Here is an 18,875-nt window from a genome sequence, read left to right on the forward strand (position 1 = left end):
GGATGGAGACCATAGCACCTTCTCCTAACACCGTTGTAACAAAGCAGATCAGTATCTACCACAATAAGCACAATGTTTCTCTTCTACATGATCTTAGAAAAATTGCCCATTTTATCTCTGAGATGAGTCTGAAAAGTAAAGAGACAAAGCCCCATTAAATGATGGAGAAAAGAAAGGTTTCAATTAGCTGTGTTTTATAAATGCTACTGGGAACTTGCAGGAAAAGACAATCATATAACTGAAACTTAAGAAAATGAAAATGTGGACCAAGTTTCTGTGACATTTCAGAACTTGTATTTTTAAAATTCTAAAATTTACAATAATAAAAAGATTACACAAGTGAAGACCTGTTTCTAGACGCAAAAATAGTACAGTTATCTGACTGCTGAGACACCTGCTTATTATTATCAGTATCTATAATATTCTAATAGTTGATTAAAAGCAGTGCTTTGGCATGTCTCAGATTTTCTAGTTAATGAAAGAAGGAAGAATTAAATAAAGAATAAAGACTGAAATAAAACATGGTACCCTAAATTTAGTTACAGTATGCATAAAATGTCACAATAGCATAAAAACTGTGAAGTCTAAACATACTGTTAGAAAAGGAGAATGGAAAACTATTAGATTTCAACTCACAGAGCTGCTGACAAAATAGGTTTAGCTGAAGTGTGGTAAAAAGGCAAATAATCTTAAATTATCTCAACAGCAGCCAAAGCTACTTTGTCAAGTTAGTTCTAAAGCAGGTGTTACAGTTAATTACAATTCTTTCCTGAAGAAAAACTGCTTATAGATATAGATTATAAATGTACATACCTAATTTGGCTTTATATTCAAAATGCTACTATTACTAGGAATGGATAATTTGCCTACAGTTTTGAAATATGCATAGTTTATTTCTCTCATACTACATGTTTTATTCCCTCTTGCTGCTGACTAGTGGAGGAAAAAAAAAAAAATCTCTAAACACATCTGAACACTTAGGAAAAGTTAGCTGACCTTATACTGAGTAAACAGAAATTAGAAAACTTTGTTTCCTGCCCTTTCTGAAATTTTATTTCCACCTCACCATACCAAACAAGCAGGTTGAGATGAGAAATTGTAAGAACTACTTCACGCAGCATCTTGCTAAATTAAGCATTTAACTGGGTTTGCAACAGGTTAGAAGAGCACACCACCTCTGAGAGAAGGCAGTAACTTCCACCTACTTCTATTGTTCCTCCCATTTGAAGATCATACAGAATTTCTTTACCTACTTTTGACACCTTCTGACAACAAAACATGATTTTTCTGAAAATATGGAATATGAGTAAACAGCCCTCATTTATACGTAAAGAATACAGTGTTCCATTTTCAGCAATTAATTGCAACCAACAATTATACACAAAAAGCTTTCAATATTGATTTCTGAAAGTTAAGAAAACAAAGTTGGGAGAAATAAGGAAAATAAAGAGAAAGGAGATACTTCTATCTAGAAATTCTGCTAACTGCCATTATGCTAATGGTCATGAACAGATCCTTGTCCTTAAATAACATGTTACTATGATAAAAAATATGATGGGAAAAACAGTGAAGTTTGTAAAGGCCTCTATTTCTTGTGTGAGTTTATGCAATAATATGGAATAATGTTTTGAGTAAATTTCTATAAGCATCTTTTATTTATTAATAATATATTCAAATTTACAACACTATCTCAAGTGATCAGTAGGAAAAAGTAAAACAAAGACCAGAGAGCCTTAGGGCCTCTCTTAAAGGTCATCACTGGATAGTTTTGGTATGATGTTTTGCTTTTCAGAATAATTTAGAAGGTTTTTAAAGCAGAGTCTTCTTAAAGACTCTACCCAGTCCAAGCAAAAATCAGATAAAACATACACATTTTAAGATCACTACATAACTTTAAATGAAGCAGTGCTATGTTTTATCTTCCCCTTGGTATGCTTCAGCCAGGAATCACTCATAAGTGATGTTAATGAAAGGAGAGCTATTTTATAAACTTCTAAGAAATGGAAATGTCCACCATCCATTCAGCAAATGCATATTTTCCACTTGAAAATCACCTGGAACAGGAAAACAACACTTTTCCAGGTCTCTCTTCCTCTTACATTTAGTAATGACCCTAGGCAAAAAAAAAATTAAAAATGAGAAAGATGATCCAAGGAGGGAAATATTAAAATAAATTGCCATGCCCTTCATCTTCTCTTCATCCTTACCTCCCACAGGCAGATAATTACTTTACCAAATCTTTAAGAAAAATTAGTTTGTTGTTCTATATTAATACATTTAATGTTTTTAAGGAAGTTCTGCCTATATATGGCATTGCTCAGAATACCAACTGCATACTAAACTTACACCTTAGCTCTACCTTCACTGCTTTTGAGGGCTTATCTATGATTCAGTATAGTGGTAGGACAACGGGTAATGGCTTTACTCTGAGAAAAGGTAGATTTAGCTTAGCTATTAGCAAGAAGTCCATTACTGTGAGGGAGCTGAGACACTGGAGCAGGTTGCACAGAGAAGCTGTGGCTGCCCTGTGCCTGGAAGTGCTCAAGGGCAGGTTGGACAGGGCTTGGAGCAGTCAGGTATAGTGGAATGTGTTCCTGCCCATGACAAAGGGGTTGGAACTAGATGTTTTTTAAGGTCTCTTCCAACCCAAACCATTCTATGATTCTATGGTTACTTAAAATCAAGACAATAATCAATAAGTAACTGGTGCTCAAAGTACCATATTTTAAATATGAAAGTTGTATGCTTTTTCTTCTGTACTGTTACTGTATTTTCATTAATTTGAAAATACAAATATTTAGAAGTTCAAACACGAACTGTAAAATACTTCACAACCCCTAAGGCTAGAACATCATGTATTGCTTGTATCTGCTATACTGCATGACTACTGAGATACCATGACATGCATTCTCATGTTACTATTAACTATCACAATAAGTAGCAAGAGAAGCATGTAAGAAAGAATAAGGAAAATAAGCAGACTAAGAGCAGACTAAATTATTTCTGTAACAACCAGGTTCTTTTTTGTTGTTTTTGTTCATAAACTTGCAGGCTGCCAATACTTGTGTGTCACCATGTAAGAAAAATTAAGATTAAGCTACACATTATGAAACAATTTTCAAGATACCAGTAATGATACTAAGCATGGTCACCTGCTGAACTATTAAGAAGCCAGAGCCCAGAATGGCAAATTTAGACTGAGGAAATATAGTGCTTTAAAAAAAAATTAAAAAATTAAAAAAAATCTTCAAATATTTCATATAACTACTTCTGGTTGAAGAAAAAACAAAAATCTAAAATTAAACACAGGTTTTGAAATGACAGTCACCAGAGTGTATTAGCCAGTAAAACTCCTTTACTCATAAATCTAAAACCATATATTATGCTTGTGAATGTTCCAGTACTTGAACTCATTCTAATTCTGTCATCATTTTTAATAAACACATACATATATATGAGATACCCTAACATGCATTTCAGGTTACTGCAGTGTTAAGAAACAGGACTATGACAAATAAGCTCCAGCCAATTCATTGCCTATGAAGAAATGTATATATTCATCATTATGTGCATGGATGCACATAATATGAGTATCAATCTGTATTAGCATGGAGCAAGCTAAGTATGGACTAGTATCACAGGCCTGAAGAACTTCAAAGGTTTAAAGAAAGCAGCTTCTTAAGGTAAGAAGCTGTCTGTTAATCATCAACCAAAAGTCACACTGGAATTATAAATACAGTGGCCATTCCCTTGCCCTTCATTTCACTCAAAAAACAACACAGTGTGCTTAGTACAACACTTAGTACTTTGTGTCTGCTAATGTGTATCTATAGCTAAGTGCATAAATATATATTCGTACAAACATGTATTTATGCATATATACTTACACACAAACACACTGTGTTTTTGGGTTTGCATTTTGTTTATGGATGAAATATTGAAGTTACATATAATTTCTAAATTTAGCTTGTAATTTTACCTGGGCCCAGACTAATTCTATTGAAATCAATGAGAAAAAAAAACAACACCAAAACACCTCCCTGCAAATGACAGCATGTTAAAACTGTATTTATACACAATAAATACCATCTTATTTATTTCTGCTAAAGAATTATCAGTAAAGCTGCCAAGAATGACTTGATGTACGCCAGAATCTTCAGAGCACCAAAATGCTATTCTTTTTTAATAAAAAACTCGCAATTGTGCATTTTTTTCCCTGTTTCTAAGGAATGTTACTCAGAAAGCAGCAAAATTTCAAACAATTTCTGGGAAATTGTTATAGTGTTATTACTATTAAAAATCCTCAGGGTGGGCTTTCTTAATTAGCAAACTGGTATCCAAACATTTAATTCCTTTTTATCTTCTCCACCATTAAGAGAATTTCTCATCCATGCTTCCAAGTGTCTACTTCAGGCACTATGAATCCTCCTAACCCCAGTATCTTCACATGGCCAGAAGAAACACACTATATACCTGAGACAAGCGAAGGGGAAAGAATTCTGGGAGCACCTCAGAAGCACAAAATAATGGCTCTCTTCAAGCCCCACCACTCTGCTGTAAAAAAAGAGCTGAACCATTGCCCAGGTCCCAGGGACAACCAGGTTGTACCACTCAACCTCAAACGCCAGAAATGAGGATCACCTAGCATAATGGCATAGCACTACTGCTTGTCACATGACAGTCTCAACAGAGGACCTTCACCTGAACCACTCAGAAGCTGAAGAATGTTAAGAACAATGAACTGGCCACGCTTCTGTATTTCATATCTGGCCTTACTCCATATCTATTTCTGAGATCTTTTCTCCAGCTCTTACCTGTTACACTACATTTCATTCCAGGCTGATTGTTTCTTTTCTATTTCCTTTCAATCATCAGCTTTGTATCTTCATTTAGTGCTATTTTCCTAAGTATATGAAAAACGTCTCCTTCAAAGCATTTTTAGTTGCCTTTCAACACCAATCACAAGGCAGATGCCAACAGAATTTCCATCAATTTATATTTTAAATGTTCTGCTATGTTCTGCAGGACAGCTCCTTGGGAGAGCTGCCGAGTGGGCTTGACATGCAAGGTACACTAATGTATTACACAAATTCAGGGAAGAAGCCATGCAGCATACTGCTTTATGTGCATGCTCTAATATGAAACATTTTTCCAATTCAACATTCTTTCCTAGAACTAGATCAGTAGGTGAGTATCAGCTGTCTTCAATTATTACTTACTCAGATAACAAATTTTGATTATACAATTTTTCTGCTTAAAATTTTTTATCACTGCAAAGACCTGAATTAAAAAAATCAGTATCGCTGATGTTAATTCAACCAGTGAACATACTAATATTTTATTTAGAACATCTTGAGCTTCCTATCTTCTTAATGAATTAATTAAATATAAAACAATTTTTTAAAGTCTTATAATCGCAACATAAAGGAATGGGTTAACACAAAGAATTCACTGATGACTTGCTAGCCAGTTTGAGAGGTATTTCTGAAGCAGATCAAAAATGCTCAGTTATGAAGGGTGGCAGATGTACACGGATAAACCTGCCAGAATTTCTTGATAGTGCTGACAAACAGAAGTTGCTGTGTCAACATATTGCCCAATATCTGAAGGGAAAGGACTGGGGGGAGGAGGGGAAGGAGAGATTTAAAAAGAAGGAGAAAAAAAAAAAGGCAGCCAGAAGCCAGGCAGCACTAAAGCCTGATATGAATTTGAATTTCATTTTTATCAACGTAACTAAACAATTGCCTCTTGATAGTAGAGTTTCAAGACTTCTTTGGCAATTTGTTAAGTATACAAGCAATCAACATCACCATATTATAACCCTGTGTGCAAAATTCAGCAGCTTACATTAAAAACAGCCTAATAGGAAAAAAATCACAAATTTTCAGAGTGGCTGAAAGCAGACTCTTATTCCAGCTGGTGCTGAGAGTAGTCTAAGTATTTGATTTCAGTTGAACAGGGAAATACCTGGTTAAATTCACAGAGAAGAAAACAAGTTTCTGGATGTACATGTTGGCTAATACCTTAGCTTTTCAAAACCTTAGTTTTAAACTCAAAAGAACTTTAAAAACATTTATCTATTATTTTTTCCCTAGTGATAAGTATCCACTAGCTGAATTTGCGACAATTTAGTCACAATAATAAAGTTGTGTATTCCTTAAAGATGCACCTCACCAAGCAAACCACAGAAGTAAGTCCATTTACTGTTGTTTTCCCTACTAATTCAATTCTATCAGAATTTGTAATGTCTTACATGTAGACAATTTAAATAAAAGAATAATTGTAAACTGAAACACATTTCCAACTCCTAAAAAATGACTGGGAGCTATATTAATTAGCTTTTGTGTTGCTATGCAGCATAGCAGCTTTACCAGGCATACTGTGTCTAAAGTATAATCTTTCTCCAGACTCCAGTGCTTCAGAGACATTGACCAGCAGTTCACCAGAAGCCACTCCGCCTTCATTTAAGGTAGCCAATAAAAAATCAGCAACTCTCACTTTAACCAGAATGAAGCAGCAAAATGAAATTTCAAGGCTGACTATAAGGTGCCCTCTTTGAATGGGACTGGAAAGTGCACAGGAATGCATATATTTTATTTCAACAATCTCATAAAGTGAGGTGGGGGTGGTGTTTGATTTTTATTTTCTTTGCTTCTAATACTGTCAACCTAGATGCTGTTCTTAGCATATTGATAAGTTGAAAATGTTTGAGTTAATACTTTGTTGAGAAAGTGGTTACCTAAAGAGAAAGCATACAGAAATGATTTCACTACATTTCAAAACAGAAAATTTTGACCTGAGACTAAAAATACTAATCTAGAAGAAATTCGATATTCCCTTCACCTTGTATAGGTAGAACTGCAAGTGCATGCTCTGCTTATTTCAACTTAAAATGGATTTCACTCCATGACAGGTTTCATTCTGCATTAAAATTGCAAATCTTCTATGTGGCCCAGTTTCAGCTGCAATTGATCTGCTTTGTCGTCATAGATAAAAACAGCGAAGGACACTGCAGCTTTAAATATTTCAGAGCTATGTAGCTAGTAAATAGACTCCATTGCAATATGGCTCTGAAGGTCGTGTCCTATTGTCTCTTTTCTGTGCAAATATTTTGAACAGCATAAAATGCTTTATTTTATACAATACCTCCCTGCTGTTTCTAAATCATGTCAATTGTATTAGGCATTTCCTCACTGGAAAGGACAGATACGCCACTCTTTCCATACACACCCACGCTCCTTCTAGATGTATTCAAAACCTCCACTGTGAATATAACAGCAGAGTGTACATATCAGACATATACAGCTTTTCATATGTATACCTTATCCTACCAGACTCCCCATTAAATCCCACCACAACATAAGGACAACTAGTTTTTTCAATGGTGGTAAAATAATTAACTGGATTTCAGGTAAAGAAGCATCTTTAGTGAAAAATAACAGGTCTGTTAGAAAACCAAAGCTAGCAATTTTAGTATCTCCTGTTTCTCACCTATGGGAGAATATGAAAAAAAGAAAAAAAAAGGCACATAGCACCAAGAGAATGTAGTCTGCCAAACGCGGTTTTCACAAAGGAAGGCTACTACCAAACAAAAAGACACCCAAAAAAAACAAAAGCCCTGTCATATTTAAGTTACAAGAAAAACAAGACTAAACCTTAAGCCAGCATTTGGAATCTTTGTGCATCCACTCCCTAGGATCAAACCCACTTCCTTCATATAAGGTTATTATCTGATGCAAATATGAGTTATGGAGATGCCTCTCAGAACATGAAATACACCCCTGTAAAAAATACAACTTTGCGATAGCTGTCGCCATTGTAGAAGGTGCATGTGGTCATTTACCTGAAAGGGCAACAGATTGTTGCCATTGTCCGTCCTGAACGCGTTGTCTTCCATCCAGGATTTGGGGGTTAAGGGTGCAGCCCGTGGGAACTTCGGAGGGGCAATGACATTGCTGGAGAATGGTTTTTTAAGGGGTGAAATGGGATTGAGGGGAGAGGGTACACCGACCCCCACTCCCACGCCAACCCCCACTCCAACTGCCCTTCGAGGGTCCCTACCAGCCTGCAGCCCACCCCAAGGATTGGAAGGTGTACTCCAAGCCGCATTTTGATGGTTATTCCAGCTGGAGGAAGAAGAAGAGGAGACAGAGGAGGAAGACGGTTTGCTGGTCATGATGGGCTGATGGCTGTAAGCAGCATTTCTCTGGGCGAAAGGTGCCTGATTAGGGCTTACAGGTGACCTCCGCTGCTGCTGCTGCTGCTGAGCTTGCTGCTGCTGCTGCTGATGTTGGTGGTGTTGAGTCTGAGCTAGGCCAATTTGAGGTGAGAAAGTGCCACCGAATACAGGGTTGACATGGTGTGGAAAATTCTGGAAAAGCATTGTCCCATTGACTGGAGTAATCCCTTGGAAAAAGCTATCATCCACCGTGTTTGTGGTCCCTGTAGACCAGGTGCTGCCGAAGGAGGGAGACAAGGAGGTGCCGGCTGCAGGTTCTTGTTGAGGCTGGTGAAAGCTTAAGCCAGGCAAAATGGGAGACTCCATCTGCATCTTCTCCTTGCTATTTTGTGAAGGAGCTGATGTGCCGATACTAGTCACTGAACTGCTGTCTTCTGGTTTCGGTGTCTCCGACGAGATGGGTGTAGAGGGGGCTTCTGCTGAGTTTGGATCTTGCTGCTGCTGCTGCTGCCGCTGCTGCTGCTGGGGCTGGGCTTTGCTTTTGTCCATCAGTAAATCATCCTGCATGGTTTGCGCAGCTGAAACAGTAGGGGAAAAAACCACAAAGACAGATTATTAACGTTGTCATTCATACCACAAACCAGGCTGTCTTAATCATTTGCCAGCCAAAAATCTCGTCCTATTGCTAGCGCTATGCTACGGCAAATTACAAGGCAAACCCGTAATCTTCCCCCTCCCCCAATTAGGAATATGTAACCTTTGATGGTGCTAGATTGCCTTTAAAATATTTTTTAAGATGCTTCACCCTTTTTGATGCCTTGTTTCCCTTCAGTCTAAATGAGATGTGCTTATAGGGCAGAGATATACAGCAATTTCGCCACGTCTCTTTTCTCTTACACCGGAACTCAGAGCTCTCACCCTGCAATGAGAAACTGATTCTGGTTCCTGTTTTTCCAAGCACCCTCCTCCTCCACCTCCTCCCCCTGGTTATTTGCATACGTCAATAAATACTGCTGCGTCCTTCAGCAAGGTTAAAAAGACACCAGTCTTCAGTCTTCTCCACCCCCTTTTCTATTAAGGGACCTTTAAAGGAGCCGGGTACCGATTTTCCCTAATTAACAAACAAGCTTTCAGTTACTGAAATTTATCAGAGAGAAAGCACACACGAAATCTCGCACTGATGCTGGAGCGGTTCTGAGCTGCACAATCGTTTTCCGGCCTATTTCTGCCGCACAGCTCGCTGCCTGCTTTAGGGCATGAGAAGCGATCACAACGGCGGGGAGGAGGTTGGGGGTGGGGGGAGAGACTCTTCATGTACAAAGCCACCGACGGGTGTTACATTTGCTTTCAGCGACCTTACGATCTTCCCATATAAAACATCAAAGCACTCCTTTGCTTAAAGGTATTTCTACTCGCTGTACTTCTACATATATTAAATTATTAGTGATTCGTTCATTGGAAAAAAAGAAAAGGTCCAAATGCACAGATATTGGAGGTATTATCATACTATCCTGTTTCTGATGCTTTCACAATGAAAAATAAAAATGGGGCAAATTGAAATACTTAAAATACAGACATGCCACATTTTAAAAGCCATCTTTATATGCACAAGACAAACACTAGTGATGCAAATTATTTGCTAAATCAATACATAAGTTTAAACTCTAAAAAAAATAAATGCATGTAGAATGGTTGAGTTGTATCTGCTAGAACAGGGGCTTCGTATGAAATAGAACATCATATTTGATTTTTGAAACACAGTGATACTAATGCATGCGTAGACAGCAGTGAACAACTGTATAAACTAGAATGGGAACCTCCACATTTTGAAAACTTTTAGTCAATTGAAGAGATCATTTTCAATCTCATAAGTATTCTAAATGAGACCAAAATTACTTCAATTAACTATGTCAAAAATAGTAATTGCTGCATACCTAATTGCATTTGAGTTAATCATATGACATGTACATTCCTAAGATTGCCTTATTTTAGGGTTGTTGTTTTACAAAGTAAAGCTAAATCAATTAACTGTTTAATAAAGGTGGCAAAGACTGAAATCATCAACCCTCTCCCTTCTCACATCAACAGTTTTCAGATGGTTCATGTGTACCTTTAACATTTTATTTTTTTTTCTTTTAAATCTCCTGAGCCCTATACACACTTTCTAGTTAAAATGAGTGTCAGGACAGGTTTCTGCTATTAATTAAGTTACTGCTCACTTTCCTTCTTATTTACCTGTTCAATATGTAAACTGAACAGCAAGGGATCATGAACAGACTACACAGTGAGACAACATGAAGGCAAGTTCCTATGCAGAATGGAGCAAACTATTGCATCTGTAACAAGAAGCTCTGCTGGTGCTGGGGGTGCAGAAAACCTTGCAAGGCAGTTTAAAGCAGTACTGCAGTAAGCCATAATATACCAAGCTCTGTGTAGCTTTCCGTTAGCTTCATTTCTATCAAAATCACTATTACTCTTAAGGTTACATAAAATTACTGATGATTCCACATACGAGAGAGAGAAAAAGATTATATGTATCTGTTCCCTGGTTCTGAGCTATCAGTATAAAAATATATTTAGCAAGAAAAGCATAGCAGCTGGAATGAAAAAATCTGTTGTCAATAAAGTATATTTAAATCAGTTAGTCACCAGGTTATCTATAGTGGCTAGCACAGCACTAGTTTCAAACATGTACCTTGCCTTAACTAGCTGGTTCTGAACTTTATCCTAAGGATTGTAACCCACATTATTTTCATATTACCTCTTAAAGGTAAAAATCACTGCACAACTCAACCCTCTTGTCAAGGTCAAGACCTACCTTTAATGAATGAAGCCAGTCTGAATGGAAAAACACTGGATAATAAATGACTTTGAAAGACAGGCCAGCCAATGTCTAATGTTGGACTAACGCAGTACCTCCTGATTATTTGCTGGTGTAAGTATTTGTACAAATTTAAAACCCAGTACAGGAAATCCCTATCCCCATAACAATAGCAGCTCCGTTTGCATGCAGTAACCCATGCAGTCAACACAAAAATTTGTAAGGAATGTTTACCTTTGGATTTTCTGTACTTAAAGATCAACAAAATGACAGTATATTTATTTTCTTCTTTCAGGTTTGGTATATGACAAATAGTCGACCACACTGGCAAGAGCACTTTGACAACTGGAAGCTTTCAGCGCATGCTCTCCCAAGGAATCCTGGGGGTTGAAGTCTTAGCTATAGATGGCATTTCACTGCTGCCTATCCTGAAAGGAAGAGGGCTCTAAGGGGAAAAAAGTACGCAAACACTCTCTCTTTCCATGGAAAATTGCTGCAGTCTGAATCACCAGCTCCAAGAAAATAAATATCTGTCAGATTGAGCTGAACCCAAGCAACTAAATAAGAGCTTTTAACAGTTTAATTTATTAACCCTGATCAAATAGCTACCTATTTGGAAGAGCAATAGCTACACAAGAAATAGTAGTAGTATTTCCAAACTTCCAGTATAAGAAGTTAATTATAACCTCATACCAGAGATTGCATCATGTTGCTTAGCTGAAGAAAATATTAAACAATAACCTGCCGTAATACAATTCCTAACAATATTCTGAAACTCAAACATTAATAGGTAGAGCATGAAAATTTAAACCAAATCAAAATCAGCACACAGCCAAAATGTTGTATTATTTGAATAATTTCCAATTTCCAAATTACCACTTTTTCATTACTGAGTTACTGTTACCACACTGAAAACTCTACCAAAAAAAAAAAAAGTGGAAAAAAAAAAGGAAGGTGCAAATTTTACTATTTAACATTCCATCTGCTCTGTCCACTGTTCCACATTTCACCTACCTCCCCTCCAGTACCCACATATGTCCAACCTCCACATCAATACACAGCATGACAGGCATTCCTCTCGTATTAATATTTTGATGATTAATATAGGTCAGGTAAAGTTTTCAGAATTCCATTTACTGGCATTTGTGTTCTGTCTTGTACTGTTGCATGAATTATTTTGGATATTTATTATGGATAATTATTCATAATACTAATATGCAGGAGTAAATACTAATGCTTGTATAGAAATTATATAGTTGAAATCAGAAGTGTGAAAATATCAATATTTAATAAAAGTGCAAGCTGATTGTTTAAATGATGAAATACACTTAGCTTTATCGGTGAAAAGACATGACTAAAGCTAACAAAGGTACATTAGGGCAGTTGAAAATGGGCTGTTAAACACTTACACTTTACTTTCTAGCTTCTGTTTATGTTGGACTGTTATGGTCTACCTGCCCTAAGTCAATGCTGTAATTAAGCGTTTCTCAACACTTGCTCTAACCTGTTTGTGCTACTCTGAATCATTATGAGAAGGAAAACTGCTTTATTACAGCAGTTGAAAAAACCTCATTTGTTGAAATATCCCAGCTATCACAGAAGTAGCTCTAGGCATTCCATACCCCCCCTTTACATTCCTATTTACTTCTGGGTTATTGCTTTTCAGATGATTTGAAGATTCATGTGGAAGGGACCACACCCTTACTGTCAGTTTTCCCCAGGAGACAGCTTCACTTTATAGATCAATGGGTAAAATAAGGAAAGTACTTCTTACGATATTGACAAATGGAGCAGCACTCCATAAGCGAAGAATATCAGAACATAAAGACAGGTTTTGATCAATTGGCCACTAGAAGAAACTGTTTTTTGTTTCTACCAGGCAATTCTTTCATAACTGGAAGTTAAAAAATAGTAACAACAGCTGTATCAGAACACAGGAGCTTAATTCTATCTGCTATCTGCGTTACTTTACCTGGGCCAGTTCCAAAGAAACAACTGTAAAAAAGGCCCAAGTAAGCCTAGCTAACTCAGTTAACATTGCATTGAGTGTGTTTTTATTTTATCAAATTCATTATTAAGTAATTTAAGCCCACTCTAACAGACCATGATGGTGTTCTTGCCAGAAATTAATATTCCAACTAGCTTGAAGATTAAAATTAAGTATTATGTTACTGAAAAAAAAGAGTTTTATTGTAGAAACATTTTCCTCAGTTTAGACTTGTTTCATTTTAGTTTAATTGAGGGCTCCTTTTTTTTTTTTAAGGTGGAATCAGCTAGATAAAAAATGCCTAACCAATCTTGTAATTTAATTTTACACATTACTATCATAGCAGTTAAAAATGCAGTTTTGCCAAAATAGAATATCCATATTGCCAGGGTACTTAGCTTTATTGAAAACAGTGAATAATTCTTGTCAACTTCTTTCTTAAGTTTAAATCTCTATAAATTTGTTAGGAAATGATTTAGTATTTTCAATGTTGATATTTTGACATAAATCTGATAGCCAAATTTAGGACTCAATCTTAAACCTTAAATAGCTGATACTGGTTTTGGTGATTTTCATTAAGATCTATACTTGCCTCCAGACATGCAGTTTTATTCAATCCAAAATGTCTGCCACCTCCAGTTAGCATCAGTGAAGCTGAGCCTTGTCAAATCTCAATTAATAGCAACCCTTTTACCTCACTTTGCATTGGAAAAAGGGAGCATTCCCAGGAGAGTTCACTCCGGGCTCAAATGCAGCTACCATCAGGTGAAGGTAAGAGAGGACAGAGTAAGACAGTGCAATTAACATCATGGATACGGAAGGAACAAAGAAGGATCTATTAAGGGATGATATGGGAAACAATAGTTTTTTAAAAATGAAAAAACTGCCAGAAGCAACATGAAATTTATAGTGGAAATTGCCAATGCAAAAAAAGGAAGCATAAAGAACAGAAAGTGGAAAGAAAAAGAAAACACAAAGGGGATGAGGGAGAGTGAACTGAAGGAGGTGATTATTAGGGAGAATAAACCAGGTATTTGAATAAAGCAGCTGCATATCTGGTCTTGTTAAGGGGAAGAGATGAGGATGGAATGACAACTCATGCTCCGTCAGGGAATAAGGATTTTTTTTCCTTAGATTTAGAAATGGTTATATATGTATTTTAGGACTTTGATTCTGAGAAGAGCAAACAAATGGAGGACATACACACCAAGCTGTCCAACAGGCACAAATCAGTTTGTAGATTTCAGGATCTTTAAGCTTTTTATGGAATGATAAGAGGTTTGCCATTACAGGGTCACAGAATTACAGAATCTGTGGGTTGGAAGGGACTGTTAGAGGTCGTCTAAGTCCAAGCCCACTGCAATAAGCAGGGATATCTTCAACTAGATCGGGTTGCTCAGAACCCTGTCCACCCTGACCGTTAATATTTTCAGGGATGGCGCACCTACCACCTCTCTGGGCAACCTGTTCCAGGTTTTCATCACCCCCACAGTAAAAAATGTCTTCCTTATCCAGTTTAAATCCACCTTCTATTTGTTTAAAACCATTACCCCTTCTCATGTCACATAAACCTAAGGATAAAACCAGATTCCCTATTTCCATTTGTAACATTTTAGAACAAATATATAAAACCTAAGCATTTGGCCAGTCTAGCTGATCAGTGCTCTGGCCAATAGACAATGCACTTATTCCAGACCAAGATTAGGAGCCAGAAACTCTGGTATATAATATTGCTCTTACATTTTGCAAACAGCTGTAATTGGGACAGTGTGTATTAGGCTGTCTTCCAGGAAATCATGACCACATGGTTTACTCAAGCCACTGTACATCCAAGACTTCTTAGCAGTACAAGCAAAACTGAATTTTACAGTCCTAAGAATAAGAACTTAATAAGTTTTCTGGGACAGGATGTCAGCATGACACCTTCTTCCTACTTGCTTCTATACATACTTCTTGTATGGAGCATTTACATCACTGTAATTACTTTAGCATTCCTATTTATGATATTTGTAGCAACTAGAAAATAAAATAACACCCTCCCTACTCCATAGGTATAATATAGCCATTAAGACCAAGTCCTGATACTCACACACATTTTTACAATACATTTCTCTCAGTAAAGACTCTGAAAACCAGACTGATTTTTGCCTAAGGCAGCACAGCCAAAGAATCCAGTATATTCATTAAAGTCTCCTTTCTATTCTACCTGATCTCTATAGTCATGTATATCCACCATGCAAATACTACTTGTCCTAAGCAAGAACAGATGTAGGTTGATGCAGTTGCACAGTTGTGGGGTTGGCCCTGTAAATTACTACCTTGTACAGTAACTACAGCACAACAAAGTTGCAATTTACACGAGGTATCCAGGACTAGTCACATGCAACAAAAATTATTACAAGAACTATTAAAAAATACTTTTATGTATATCACATGAAAAGGAAAATTCAAAGTTGACCTTCATTAATCAGCCTTCCCAAGAATCTGGAATGTCACAAATGCCTTTGAAAAGTAAGGTATCAGCCTTTGCTAGGGGAACGTGACATTATACAGAACCTTTACATGCAAGCATACACTCAGACTGAAAAGTAAGAGCAGGAGACAGACACCCAGAATGGAAATAAACAGAAAGGCAACTTCTCTCCAGGTCCTATCCACCTCTTCTATAAAGAATTTTCAGCTTCTAAATTTCCAAGACTCATGGACTGATGGGATGTTCTAACTTCAGAACGTACAGTAAATTTTAAAAGCACTTCAAAAGGATTTTTTTTCCATTAGGAAGCACGCCTACAAACCAAAGTGAGAGCAGCGTCATTACCACCAGCCGTCCCACGCCCCACCCCACTTGCGTACAGAAGCTAGTAGCCACCAGGCCTCCACCGAGCACGACGGGCCACTTACAAGGGCGCCGGGTGCTTGTGCCTGTCATTACCAGCAAGCCCACAAAACCGGATTAATTTCCCTGCCGAAGTGCCAGCCCCCGCCTCTCTCGGCAGCCAACTAGGGCAGGCACCTGGCAGAGTCACCTCTTCCCCCGGGCCTCTCCGCCCCAAGGACAGGTCCCGGGAGGCCGGCCGGCCAAGCAGGGGGCTGGAGCTGCCTGGCACCTGCTCGGGAGGCGAAGGAATGGCGAGGGTGCTGCTCCTGCCCCGTAAGCGTCCCCCGACGGCACAGAGGAGGCGGCGGCCCGGCCTTTCTCCACTTCCCTCCTCCCATGAGGCGGGACCCGTGCTGCGCCTCTCGCCTCACCCGCCGCCGAGGGCAACGGTCGCTGCGCGAGAAGGGCGATGGCCGCTCCCACTGCTCCGTCCCTTCAGGCCCCCAGAAGGGCCGGGGCGGCGGCGAGCACTGTGTGTTCGGGAGTGGCAGCCACCACAAGCGGGAGCGGGGCCAGGTGCTGACCTTCCACCGCGTACCCCCGCTACCCTGCCCCGTTCCCTACCTGCCCGCGCGCAGTGCCGGGCAGCGACTATACGGCAGCAGCAAAGAGAGACATAAGGCAGGGAGCGGTACCGCGGGAGGAAGAGAAAGCGGAGCGTGCCCACCCGCACCTTTAAACTCCCGGCGGCGGCAGAACTACACTTCCCGGCGTGTCGCGGGGCGGCCGCCCGTTCCCTGGCGCAGGCGTGTTGTGGTGGGTGGGCGGTGGTGACGGGCTGGCGCTTACCTCACAGAGGCTGCGCTGCATGTCTTGCCCCGCCAGCGCGGCGGCCTGGAACGCGCAGCTTCTGTGGACGGCCCCGTGCTGCCTCGGCGATCGGCTGTCCGCTTCGTCCCCGCCTGCGGAAGGAGGGGCAGCCCCGCAGGACGGTGGTTTCGCTGCCCTTCCTCTTGCTCCCCTTTCTCCACCTCCACGCGTGTGACGTGCGGCTTTGTCGTCGTCAGGGCCGCCTTTGTCAGGCTCCGGGCCTTCTGCTAGGCCCGCTCTTTCTCCCGGGAGCCATGTCCGAGCAGACAGGCTTGGCCCTGCCGCAGTCCATGGACAGGTACGGGGAGGGTTCAGCGGGAGGAACCTTCGGGGTAGGTGCGTGAGCCACTTGCGTCTCCTGGGCTGCGGGGGGCTTGGGGTGGGCCTCTTGGGCGCGGGGCTCCCGCAGCTGCCCTGGCGGGGGTCCGAGTCGTGATGGCAGCGGGACAGGGCCTGGGCCAGTGGCGCTTGTCCGGGTTCACTTTGTGTTCTTTGGGAAGTTTGGTGGTTGGGGGGAAGTCGTGCAAGCTCTTTCGTGAAGTGACGTAAGGTGCCGCGGTCTCCGGCGTGCTCTCCGCTGGGTATGCTCCCCGGGGTTTGTTCAGGAGGTGGTGTGTCTGGGCTGAAGTGGGTTCTGGGGAGAATGGTGGAGGTCTACAGAGGGCTGTCCTGTTTCTGTGGGCCTGGGAGATACTGCGGGTATGGAAAGCACAGACATGTACGTAAAATAAAGCAGCAAAAGACGACCAAAGCTTAACAGGTCCTGACTGTTTTGTTGCTGATCTTACGGTTAATGGGGAAAGGCTGTAATTGCTTTTTGGAGTGGTGTTAAAAAGTGCAACCTAAAAACTATTTTGACTGGAATGTAGGGGAGGAAAGACGACTGTTAACTCTTATTTTTATCTTTATGCGTTAGTTTGAATACGTAGCACTTTCACCCTGTTCTGCTGAGAGTTTAAAATACTTAGCTATAATTTTGAGTCATGCAGAAAGTCCTTAAGACCTGTCCCTATAAACAACAAAAACAGGTAGCCTGTTATTGCTGCATTTGTGATAGGTTGGTATCTCCGATGGTGCGTGGGCACCCAAACAGAATCAGGCTCCTGTTGATGAACCTGTCATGCTTTTATCATACAGAAGAAAAAACAAAAACCAACCAACCAACACCCCCCCCCCCCCGAACAAATCAACAACAAAAAAAAAACACAAACCAGCAACAACAACCAAACAATCAACACCCACTCCTGAAACCCTGGTGGTTTTCTTTCCATGTCACCAGGAAAGAGGGTTTAGTGAAATACAGGCTGTCATCAGGGGCAGAGCTTGTGCAGCCTGGAAGGTGAGGATGAGAAAGTTAAGCTTGATGTAGAAAGAGGATAAAAGTGAGTTGGGGAAGGAATGAAATAAAGTTGTGTCTGTTTAAAAAAAAAACAACCTGAAGAAGTAAGAGATGACAAGGGCGTGATTTAGGTTATAATTTACAATGATGCCTGTCAAGGAGGCTAGCAGCCAGGAACCATTAGTGCATTTCCAAGAAGTAACAGGAAGGAGGTAGGCTTTTGGAAATACTATCAGGAAAGTAATTCAGTTTGATACGCTTCCTGTGAATGTAGGGAATAAAAGGGAAGAGTTAAGGAAGACAAAAGGAGTTGGGAGAAGGATGACAGGACTAATGAGGGGATGGAAAAGACCTGGAAGAGTGTTAAAGATTCAACTCTTCTGAAACTAAAAATAGAAAAAAAAAATCTGCATCATGACATTTGTAGTCCAGTAATATGTAATATTTTGTTTTGGAGTTCTAGGAAACCTTGATATTCAGAGCAAATTCTCCGCTCTCTGTGGCTGTTATAGCATGAAGTCCTAGTTCATCCTTTTTGGGAGATCGCTGTAAAGTTCTTTCTATAATCTGCGTTGTGAACAACTGTTAAATTAAACAGTTAATTAAAAAAAGGGAAATAACTACTGCTCAAACCAGTTTACTGTTCTGCAGTTGTTATGTGTAATGGATATGTGGGTTTGATGTACCCTTAATATTCTTATATCCTTGAAGCTTTGTGAAATTGTAATTTGTATCTCTGGCCCCTTCTAAAAGACTTTTTTTTCAGTACCAGAGTTGATACAATTTAGACAATTGGAAAGTGTTCCTGACTTAGTTAATAACAAGGGATGGTGGGGGGGGAAGTTTTAAGTAGCTAGGTAG

The 18,875-nt window shown here is 39.6% G+C and overlaps 2 protein-coding genes and 1 long non-coding RNA gene across 16 annotated transcripts in view; 2 read left to right on the forward strand and 1 right to left on the reverse strand.

The window, feature by feature from the left end:
- Nucleotides 1–16,737, reverse strand: part of CPEB3 (cytoplasmic polyadenylation element binding protein 3) — a 93,120-nt gene extending 76,383 nt beyond the window's left edge. For 6 of the 14 annotated variants that reach the window (XM_057402306.1, XM_057402304.1, XM_057402298.1 and 3 more), the window contains exons 1-2: nucleotides 9,098–9,303; nucleotides 7,844–8,757 (exon numbers count right to left, since the gene is read on the reverse strand). In XM_057402306.1, the coding sequence (XP_057258289.1) occupies nucleotides 7,844–8,757; nucleotides 9,098–9,176 (993 nt within the window). In that variant the 5' untranslated portion in view covers nucleotides 9,177–9,303. Of the gene's footprint in view, nucleotides 1–7,843; nucleotides 8,758–8,984; nucleotides 9,304–11,234; nucleotides 11,395–15,888; nucleotides 16,042–16,429; nucleotides 16,620–16,654 lie in introns of those variants that run through there. The other 8 variants (XM_057402308.1, XM_057402307.1, XM_057402302.1 and 5 more) reach the window with 7 other exon arrangements.
- LOC130595503 (uncharacterized) lies at nucleotides 9,448–11,437 on the forward strand. Its single transcript, XR_008971336.1, has 3 exons — nucleotides 9,448–9,581; nucleotides 10,950–11,114; nucleotides 11,296–11,437. It is a non-coding gene; the product is annotated as an uncharacterized LOC130595503 (long non-coding RNA).
- Nucleotides 16,738–16,839: 102 nt separating the features above from the next.
- The window catches only part of MARCHF5 (membrane associated ring-CH-type finger 5), a 30,674-nt gene continuing 28,638 nt past the window's right edge, over nucleotides 16,840–18,875 (forward strand). Inside the window, exon 1 of the mRNA XM_057402309.1 lies at nucleotides 16,840–16,973. Within this exon, the coding sequence (XP_057258292.1) occupies nucleotides 16,930–16,973 (44 nt within the window). The 5' untranslated portion in view covers nucleotides 16,840–16,929. The remainder of the gene's footprint in view (nucleotides 16,974–18,875) is intronic.

This window comes from Pezoporus wallicus, unplaced genomic scaffold, assembly GCF_028554395.1.
Source record: "Pezoporus wallicus isolate ANWC-B61680 ecotype Strahan unplaced genomic scaffold, APGP_CSIRO_Pwel_v1 contig_6787, whole genome shotgun sequence".
Taxonomy (NCBI): domain Eukaryota; kingdom Metazoa; phylum Chordata; class Aves; order Psittaciformes; family Psittacidae; genus Pezoporus; species Pezoporus wallicus.